At 47.6% G+C, this 10,716-nt stretch overlaps 1 protein-coding gene across 2 annotated transcripts in view; it reads left to right on the top strand.

Moving 5' to 3' along the window:
* CACNA2D4 (calcium voltage-gated channel auxiliary subunit alpha2delta 4) overlaps positions 1 to 10,716 on the top strand; it is a 218,964-nt gene that overhangs the window by 124,201 nt on the left and 84,047 nt on the right. For both annotated transcript variants that reach the window (XM_019515536.1, XM_019515537.1), the window contains 3 exons: positions 440 to 533; positions 2,764 to 2,859; positions 9,703 to 9,830. In XM_019515536.1, coding sequence (XP_019371081.1) covers positions 440 to 533; positions 2,764 to 2,859; positions 9,703 to 9,830 — 318 coding nt within the window. The remainder of the gene's footprint in view (positions 1 to 439; positions 534 to 2,763; positions 2,860 to 9,702; positions 9,831 to 10,716) is intronic.

Raw genomic sequence — 10,716 nt, 5'->3', positions numbered from 1 at the left:
ACCCAGGATGAAATTCAAGAAAGAGGCCAACAAGGCAAGCTGTTCAGGCCATAACTTAAAGGGAGGCAAAGCAAATAATTCATAGGAAAGACTTTTGTTCACTCAGCCTCTCAATTCTGAAGGTTTCAGACTGACAGAGTGAACCCTCAGCCTTTTGAAGCAATGTAAAGGGTGACCAGAGTCCTGAGTAATATGAGTGACCACCAGAACCCTCAGCATTGGGTTACTGCTCCTTAGGGTGCACTATGGTGATGAGCTGCCCTGGACACCAAACACTGACTCACTCCTACTAGACTGTCTGTGGGAGTGGTTTGTTTGGCCATGCCATGCTAGACCCACTGGATCATGAGATATCTGTCACAAATTGGCGGTCAGGGACATCTAGGAAGGATGGTACTGACCACTTTCCTCTGTTTTCTATAATTATGTTCATACTTAGGTGATGAGGAGTTGGTCCAGGAGTTACTATTTGATGCTGTGGTGACTGCACCCATGGAGGCCTACTGGACAGCCTTGGCTCTCAACATGTCTGAGTAAGTGTATATAAAGATCCTCATTTGAAATTCATTAGAACTCACGCACTTGTTTGAGCTGAGAGAAGATTTCCTGTTTTCATGGTGAAAAGTTTCTACTTCATATGAAGGAATACAGGCAGTCTTATGACACAATTGGTTCCTGAAAACCATGTCTTAAGTTGAAACATTGTAACTCGGAACCAATTTTCTCATAAGAAACAATGTTATAAATGGGGGATTGGTTCCTGAATCAAGGCCCCATACCCTATTTTCACCAAAACTACCCCAGAATTTTGTACTCGATCAATTATAGATGAGTAATATAGCTACATTAATGTATTTATATTGTAAATAGCAATCATATTGATTTAGAAAGACTTCTTGGAGGTGACTGTGCTGAACTTTTTGAAAGGCTCTTGGTTGGGCCTTTTGAAGGGTTCTTGGCTGGAGTCTTCTCAGGAGACTTGGCTGCAGGTTTTTCTGGAGTCTTGTCCGCTTTCTTAAAGAAAGTATCCAAGGAAGTTTGGACAGATGTTCTCTAGGGAGATAAGCAATGCAGCGAACTTGTTCACTGGCATGGTGTCGCATTGGATCAAGTGTTGTAAAGTCAAAACTGATGTTATGATGTTGAAACAGTGTCAATTTATAAACGTTGTAAGTGCAAAGTGTTGTAAGTTGAGGACTGCCTGTAGTTTCATTGCCCTTGTTCAGAAGAAAGTATTATAGCATTAAACTGACCATAGAAATAGACGCTGGGTATCAGTCTCCCTCTCAGCAGTGGACTTTGGCAAAATGAATCTCCTTCAAGGAGTCTTCTGCATGGGGAAATGATATTGGATACAGACTTTCACTTCAAGGTCATGAGTTTGAATGTCTCCTCAGGATGGTATTGATCAAGCTTTGTTCTTCTGTGATAGCTCTTCCTTCAACTGTATATAAAATGAATTGACTTTAATCTAGTTCCCACTGGACTATCACAAAAGATACTGCTCTAGTCGGCTGTCTTATTAGCAGTGAAGCTAAAGGATGAATGGGCCATAGAAACTGATCCACCATCTCGCATCTGTAGATGATGCTTTTGAACTTGGGCTGAGGCACACTTGCAGAAGCATGTACTACTGCTGCCAGCACTTAGAGGGAACATAAAACTTCTGTGCCTGGCCTACCCCTGGGGTTTCTGGAGGCCAGATTTTCCCGTAATTGCTACCCCTGAGATATCTATGCCCACAAACTGTGTCCATCAGATCTGCCTTCAGCAGTCAGTTGATATTGTGTTAAAATCATTGGTGGTTGTGGGAGGCTGGCATGCATTTGGGTTCCTCCTCCTCCTGCTATTGGTGGAGTTGAACCATGGGCAGCAATAGCAGGAAACTTTTGCTGGCAAATCCTAGTGTAGGCGTGTTTCTAGTGCCAGAGCCTGGTAACAGAGCAGTAATGGTGCCGGCTACAGTTCCAGAAGCAGGAGTTTGAGTCCATCTCTGGATTTGAGCTGAAGGCTGACCCCAGTTGTAGATGTCTGTCATTCAGTCTGGAGTGTTAAAGGCAGACAGGTGTGACATGAGCCACGTCACTAGCTGTGTGCTGTTGTCTGTAGCAACTGGTGCACCCCAACCACACTAACTTGCTGGCTGTTTGTCTCAGGTGGATCTTTGACCTTTGATAGTCATAGCAGTAGGCCGTTCACAACATGAAGTTCTTCACAACAATGTCATACCTGTGCTACCCATGGCTCCATGGTCTCTAAGAGTCACTCAGCTACTTTATACCTCCCAATCCCTTAGCCTGCCTGTCCCAGATAAGAAGTTGTGCTCAGTCCTAGGGTTTGGCTTAAGCACTAGGACACAAACCTCTCTATCACTTTACTCCCTCCCCGAGTTCCCACACATGCACCAGCTTGGCACTGGGCTTGTGGGAGTAAAAGAGTTTAAGTCCTGCTTGTTAAGACATAAAATGAACAAATCAAGACAGCAGAAATACAAGAATGAATAATGCAGTAATTATGCTAATGAATGATGCAATTTGCCAGTGTTTGGAGGCACAGGCCAGTTCCAGTTGCTGGAGTAAGTCCATGACAGGTGCTGTGCTATACCACAGGTGAACTTAATCCCAACAGATAAAGAAGCCTTCCACTCCAACATGTTACTCACTCAACTTCCATTTTGGAAGGTCCTTAAAACACGGCAGCAGTGCGGACTTTGGTCTAGCTCTGGAAACTGATTCTGCACTGTGATATCTCTCTGTTCTACAGTGAGACCAATGACGGGGTCGAAGTGGCGTTTCTGGGCACCAGGGCCGGCCTCATCAGGAACATCTTGTACGTGGGATCTGAGAAACGCTCTGACAGGCAAGTCCTAGCAATTTCAAGTTCACTGAGGAGTTTCTTTTAGTATCTAAGAAACTAGAACTGTATTCAGGTTGACAGGGAATGCAATGGGGAACTATGAGAGCTTAGTGGGGCAGGTCAGTCCACTGTGTTGGGAGGGGAGGGGAGGGGTGCTTTCTTTGGTTGTTTTGGGTATATGGCAAAATCTCATTCCACAATGGCACTGGTTTCACTATAAAAGGTAGAATATTCTGAGAGGTTTGTAATCCTTCCTTTGATTGTTCCAAAGTCCTAGTCAGAAAATGGAGAAGACCTCTTCAGACACAAGAGACCCTCTGGCCCCGTTTAGGAGTATTCATCAGCTTCCAGTCCACATTCCAACTCAGAATTGCTTCTTAGGCCTGTGCAAAGCGGCTAGTATTCACTTCAGATTCGACCGATTTGGGGGACAGTGATTTGATTCAGTGATTCAAATCACTGTCCCAAATCATTTCGGCTGAATCGGATTCAGAGGTTTGGCTGCTGCCAAATTGGCCAAATCTCCGAATCAAACAGGCCACAACCCTCACCTGCTTTCCCAGCCCCGTCAATGGCTGCCCCACCCAGCCCCAGGTCCCTGCTCTTTAAGAAAAATAAATAAAGCCCCACACTCACCGGCTCCTGCCAGGCAGGGGGGTGATCTCCACTGCCCCCCACTGCCCTGTGCTGCATAGGGGGGGCTCTGCCACAAGCCCCCAGAAGCCCCAACAGCTGCTGCAGGAGCCAGTGAGTGCAGGGCTTCTTTTTTAAAGTGCTGGGACGCTGGGGCCAGGCAGGGCAACCATTGGCAGGGCTGGGAGAGCAGGCAGGGGATAGAGGATCATGGCAGAGCCTCCCACGCAGCATGAGGAAGTGGGGGGCAGCATGGATTCCCTACCCTGCCCAGCAGGAACCAGTGAGTGCGGGGGTTTTTGTTTTTTTTTAAAGAGCCAGGTTGCTGGGACCAGACAGGGCAACCATTGATGGGGCTGGGAGAGCAGGCATGAGTCAGGGGCTGCTCAGGAGGGCTGGGGTAGCAGGCAGGGGATGGGGCCTGGCAGGGGTCCACCCATGGTCCCCCCATGGTCCCCACCTCCAGCCCCTCTCCCCGCCCCCTACTTACTGGCACAGAGCCCAGGTCCAGCTCCCTGTGCTGACCAGCAGGGACTGCCCAAATCGCCGAATCTCCAGATCTTTCTCCGAATCTTTTCCGAATTGATTCAGAGGCTTTGAATCAATTCGGACCTTTTTATTGGTCTCCCAGTTTGATTCGGATTCGGAGATTGAGCCCTTGAATCAGGCCGTATCTTCTCTGAATCAAATCAGCACCCAAAGCTTCACACAGCCCTATTGCTTATCTCTGTTCCCCTTGTAATTTCAGCTGCTGGGTTTTGCATTTCTTCTTTTCTGTTCTATACAGGTTCTCACACTGCCCATATCACTGTAATATTCAAGGACTCTCCCATGAAACAATAAGTGGTGTGACTAATGTCTGTTACATGCTGTTTGTTCTCTCTCCTCTCTCATCCTGTTCTTGTGGGGTGAATTGCATGTGGAGTGGAAGATTTTGACTTATTAGAGTTCTGTTTTTGTAACTGTGCATGCTGGATCCTGTTTCTACTAGAGAATATAGCTCATACAAGCGGGAGGCACTGATGTTGGGGTGGTCTTTAGTTTCTCTGGGAGTTTATTCCATTGTCTCAGACCAGCTCCCAATAAAGCTCCATCCCTCAACCAGATGTACCCTGCTGTAGAGGCTTCTCTTGTGTCTGAGGAACAGAGCTGTCAACCACAGTTTTCCTCTTGGAGCTCTAAGTAGGTTGTAGATATGGGAAGTCCAGGCTGTTCAGCACTATAAAGATCAGGAATGTGCCCTAGAGCTTGACTAAGTGGTCCAGGGAAAATCAGTGCTAGCCCCATATCATACATGCATAGCAGTTTACACAGTTGGAGATGACTGTAGGTGACTTCCTGTTAGCAGCATATATACATTCCTGTGTCTACCATGCAAAGCACTGTGGAATCTTTCTGACAGGAAAGGACGACATCCCTAAAGAAATACTGTCCTGTCAAAGTATCCCAAAACATGAAAAACTTGAAATAATAGTATTTCAGTAGGCAAGAGAGGAAGGTCTCCATGGTAGTTAGTGCCCAATTATTGCTTTGGTTTCCCAAATCACAGATTGTCTCCAGAGCAGGTGCAAGTCCCTAGGGGTCTATGCATATTGCCCTCAGGAGATCCTGTTTCTTCATGGTTTTTCCTTTAGTGAGCCCCTGAAATTTGGTTCTTCTTTCGGGGTGACACCATTTTTCCCATCACGTATTCTCTTGCCCTTTTAGTACTGATCTTTAGGACTGTCTGGGGTTTATGTTTTTAGTTTTTTATTTTGCTCAGGTAAGTTTCAAACTCCATCTCATTTCCCTTTAACTGACCACTTTAGCCAGTCCCAGGTTCTTGAGTGAGGCAAAAAAACTTGGGGTCTTCTTTCATTTACCTAACTACAAATACTGGGACTTCTTCATGTTCCCTTTCACAGCCCCACTCCTTACTCTTTTATAGATTTCAGGGTATTTTTAGGGTTGGAAGGGACCTATTAGATCAGGGGTGTCATGAACTAGATCATGAACTTTTTTTCACCCAGGGGGCCGGGGAGCCATATTCAAAGACCTCACAGGAAGCTGTATCACATCATCTCCCCGCCCCCCGAAACAAAAGTACAGTGTTTACTTTTGTTTCCCGTCACAGCACCTCGGGCCTCAGAAAACAGCTTGGAGGGCCGCATGGCGGCCCGCGGGCCATGTGTTTCATAGTTAGTAGGGTCGAAAGGGACCTGAGCAGATCATCAAGTCCGACCCCCTGCCATGGCAAGAAAGAGTACTAGGGTCAAACGACCCCAGAAAGGTGATTGTCTAGCCTTGTCTTAAAGACCCCCACGGTAGGAGCCAGTACCACTTTGCTTGGAAGTTGGTTCCAGATCCTAGCCGCCCTGACAGTGAAGTAGCGCCTCCTGATGTCTAGTCTGAATGTACCCTCTGCAGGCTTGTGACCATTATTTCTAATCACTCCTGGTAGTGCTCGGGGGAACAGGGACTCCCCCAATGCCTGCTGGTCCCCCCCCTGACTAGTTTGTAACAGGCCACTAGATCTCCCCTCAGCCTTCTTTTGTGGAGGCTGAACAGGTTCAGGTCCCATAGCCTCTCCTCATAGGGCCTGCCCTGCTGCCCCCTGATCATGTGAGTGGCCCTCCTCTGAACCCTCTCCATGTTGTCCACATCCCTCTTGAAGTGCGGCGCCCAGAACTGGACGCAATACTCCAGCTGCGGCCTGACCAGTGCCGCATAGAGGGGGAGGATCACCTCCTTGGACCTGCTCGAGATACATCTGTGGATGCATGACAAGGTGAGCGGTTGGCCTTCCTGACTGCATACCCACACTGCTGACCCATGTTCATCTTGGCATCAGTGATGACTCCAAGATCCTTTTCTGCCTCTGCACTGACGAGAAGGGAGTTCACCAGCCTGTAGGTATGCTGCTGGTTCTTCCTCCCCAGGTGCGTCACCTTGCACTTGTCAGTGTTGAATCCCATCCTGTTCTCATCCGCCCACCCCTGTAACCTGTCTAGGTCCAATTGCAGCCTCTTCCTCCCTTCTAGCATGCCCACATCTGCCTACATCTTAGTGTTATCAGCAAATTTGAAGAGGGTGCTTTTTATCCCCTCGTCCAAGTCATTGATGAAGATGTTGAACAGTGCGGGCCCAAGGACCGAGTCCTGGGGGACCCCACTGCCCACATCCCTCCAGGTCAAAAATGACCCATCCACCGCCACTCTCTGGGTGCAGCCCTCCAGCCAGTTGGCAACCCATTTGACTGCGTAGGTGTCGACACCACAGTCCCCCAGTTTCTTAATGAGAATGGGGTGAGAGACAGTGTCAAAGGCCTTCCGAAAGTCCAGAAAGACTATGTCCACTGCGACACCTGCATCTAAGGATTTGGTGACCTGGTCGTAAAAGGCCACCAGGTTGGTCTGACAGGACCTGCCTCTAATGAACCCGTGTTGGTTGCCCCTAAGCATAATCTCCCCTGCTGGCCCCTCATGGACATGCACCAGAATAATTCTCTCAAAAATCTTACCCAGGATCAAGGTAAGACTAACTGGCCTATAGTTTCCCAGGTCCTCCTTCCTCCCTTTTTTGAAGATGGGAACCATGTTGGCCCTCTTCAAAAAAGTGTTGTGTTGGACAAGCCTGTATTAGATCATCTAGTCCGACCCCCTGCCCTGGGCAGGAAAGAGTGCTGGGGTCAGATGACCCCAGCCAGGTGTTTGTCCAGGAGCTTAATATGTGCAATAAGATGTAACAAGAAGCCTCAACCCCTTTTTTCCAAATGATTTAGGTGCTGAGGAAACTAAGCCTCCTGGAAAGTCAATGGAATTTAGGCTCTCAAATGCTTTACTCACTTTTCAAAACATGACTTGGCACTTACAAAAAAATTACTCAAAACTCTTCCCACTCCTACAGCAAGCAGCAGGCCTCTCACAGGCACAAGAACTTTGCTCAGTATCTCCTGCTATGACATGCCCTGAGGTAACTGCATCCCTTTTGCTACATTTGGCACTGTTGATACTTCAACATGATTGCTGTTACCTAAGGTAACAAGATCCTTACTGCCAACATGTAGGAACACCTGTTAGCGTATTCCTGCTACAGATGTTAGCTGTTAGTTGAGGTAACATCATCCCTGCACAAAGACAAATTGATACACAGCTGCCTTTACAGCTCTGAGTAGCAGAGATAGCATTTGTTTTCTATACATGTGTAGGAAGCCAGCTCCAACTCACTGAAAACCCAGTGCATTGGACCAGACTCGATTAATTGAGTGCTGGAGCGTGGAAATTTAATGCGCTCCAGCAGGCTCTAGCATCACATATATCAGCGTCCCCGCACTGAAAAATGGCAGTGGGGCACTTTGAACTAAAGCACCTTTGACAAAAATGTCCCACTGCCATTTTTCAGTGTGGTGGACACTGATACACACGATGCTGAGGTGCTTTTAATTAGCATGGCTCACTAAGTAAAGCACCCCTCCCCCCCAAGCCTCCTGGAGCACATGTAAAAATGCCCATTGTTTTCAGCTGCACAGCACTGCACCGTGCAGATTCTTATTAGGCACTTCCTGCATCTCCCTTTCATCCATTCTGTGGCTCATTTTTTACCATGATGGTTAATCCATGTTAGTGCAAGATAACGAGATAGGTGTTACCTACTCATGAAATGCCAGTCTGGGGAAGTAAGGAACTACAGCTTCAAGCATCTTACTTACTAGCTATATTGATCATACTTACCTCTGGAGATGTGGAGTGGGTGAACTGCCTGCGGGGGGTGGGAGGTTGACAATTAGATTGATATGGTCAACAGCACCACCTGGTGACTCAAACTGGAAAAATAGAAGTTCTGTGTAGCAGGCTGAGCAGAAACCAAGCCACAGCATAGCTGGGAAAGGAAGCTGTTGGTTCATGTAGATAATCCTCTGCAACATTGATCATACTTCTGAACTCTGTCTGCCTGCCTCCTCTGTCTCTACCAGTAATGTTTATAAAACACATGCCACCTTAGTCTCTATGTGTAATGCACAAGATGTGTATCTTGCTTGTCTGCAAATAGATCTTTATACTATGCTTCTCCCATAAGCAGGAGAGAATGTGATGGACTATATTGGGAGCAGATTATATGGGCTTCTCCTCTTGGCTTGAATGTATTACACAGCCTTCTTTATAGGGAGCTGAGTCTTTGCAAAGGGACATGACCTGCTCTTGAAAAAAGAAGATGTTGGCTAACAGCAATCTCCAAGTATAGGGGCTACAGCCAAGGGCCCTCTACCAGACTGCCTTTCCTTGGCAGCCAGGAGACTGACACTTGGCTCTGGTGGTGGTAGTGACCATGTAGATTGGAGAATTCTTGGAGAGCAGCACAGAGAGAAAGGGACCTTCCCTGTGATGATCAGACCTAGTGCACTGAAGACTTTGAGAGTTCAAAGTGGATCCTGAAATATGATGGGCAGTATGTGTTGAGCCCAGAGCACTGGTCTGAGACAGTACTGAGGTGCTTCTTTTAGAAGATAAGCTGCAGCCTGCTGAATCAGCTGAAGTTTCCCCAGGGCATTCTGAAATCATTCCTAGATATAGGGTAACAACTAGAAGCAGTAAAGGCATGTCACAATGGTCAGGTCTGTGGTAGTGGAGAAAGAAGCCTGATGTGGTTAGGGAAATGCATTTGTGGTTGTTTGCATACACTTCCAATCAGAAATTTATCCAAAGAAGTTTTGCTCAGGTCATGTGCTTCCACATCTATGATTGGCTGACAAGTCTAAACTGTCTTGGGCACTTTGGCCTGATAGTTGTCCTTACCTCTTTGTTACCCTTTAGAAAGCCATCCTACTCCCTGCAGATGCAACCCCAACATCCCAACCAGCATCCTACTTGAGTGATTAGTCTGCCTATCTAAATTCCCTTGTAGCTATTTGGACACAGTTTGCTTCTGTCCTGAACAGCTGTTTGATGTGGCCCTGTGCTACTAGACAGCAGCCACTCCCACCACAGCAAGAGCTGTTTCTGCGACTGAAGCCTGTATACAGTATGTCATGTGTAAATTGTTTGGGGGCTTTGGGTTGAGAGGTGCTATTGGAATGTAAGGCAGGTATTTCAGCTGCTCAGCACTACCTTGATGCTGTGCTAGTGCCCTGGAAGTGCTAAGGGCAATGGGTTCCCTCCTGTGGGCCTAGTGCTACGTGCAGGAGGAATGGTTTTCTCTCTTCCAGATTAAGATGGCTATTTTCACTGCCTCTTACAGGAAGTTCCTGACACAACAGGACAAGTCAAGTATCTTCACCATGGATCACTTCCCCCTCTGGTATCGGCGAGCAGCTGAACACCCCTCAGGGAGCTTCATTTACAGTATCGCTTCAGAGGAAGGTCCAGGTGACTCTTGGCTTTGCACTAGAGCTAAGGGGGGAGAAGGAGAATGTTGAGTTTTTCACTCACAACCCCCCAGTCCCAGAACCCACCCCACTCTCCTCCATTATCATCATCCGACAAGTCTAACTCTTGCACCATCCTCCCAGACAAGGGAGAGGCTGAGATCCAGCCATAGGCTGCTTATAAGCACAGGCAAAACAAGAGAAAGCTCACAGCAAGTTATGGGTAGGAGAGATAAAGGAAGAGCAGGCCTGGGGAGGTGAGGAATAGAGGGAGCTACAGCAGTTTTGATTAACACGGGAAGATAAGGCACTGGAGAAGGAATTGATGTCTAGGGTAGTCTGTGAGGCAAATGTTGGGCAGGGAGAAGACTGGCAGGCCAGTTGCCTGGAATGATTTGAATGGCAGTCAGCCAGGTAAGCAGTAGTTAGGGCTGCGAGGAAGTCGATTATTTTTCATGCTCTTCCATAATGGTGCCGGAGAAATTGCTTTCTCACATGTGGGTGGGAGGAGCAGCTTCATTCTCCTTGCCAAAGGTATCTCAGTGATCCCTACCAAAATACCGTCTTTCCCCTTGCAGTCCTGTAATGCTGGGCAGCATACCCTAGAAATGGAGCTTTGAAGTGACAGCTGCCTACCAGATTTGTTGTGTCTCTTGCTCAGGATGTGACTGCCTGATCTCCAGAGCCTGCAGAGAGCTTTGCAGGGGAGGAGGAGGATGGGCGGGTGCAGGAAGAAAAATCAGAACAAAATAGTATGTGACACTCCTACAAAGAAGGCAGAAATCCCCTCTGTGCTCCTCCCCAGCCCCCTATGCTCATGCACTGTCACAGAGTACAGCACTTTAGCTGTTCAAGCTTTTTGTGGCATTGTGGTGGGAGGGTGGGTG

Source organism: Gavialis gangeticus, unplaced genomic scaffold (genome assembly GCF_001723915.1).
Source record: "Gavialis gangeticus isolate Ggan-Ray unplaced genomic scaffold, GavGan_comp1, whole genome shotgun sequence".
In the NCBI taxonomy this organism is placed as follows: domain Eukaryota; kingdom Metazoa; phylum Chordata; order Crocodylia; family Gavialidae; genus Gavialis; species Gavialis gangeticus.
This window is presented reverse-complemented; position numbering and strand designations above follow the sequence as displayed.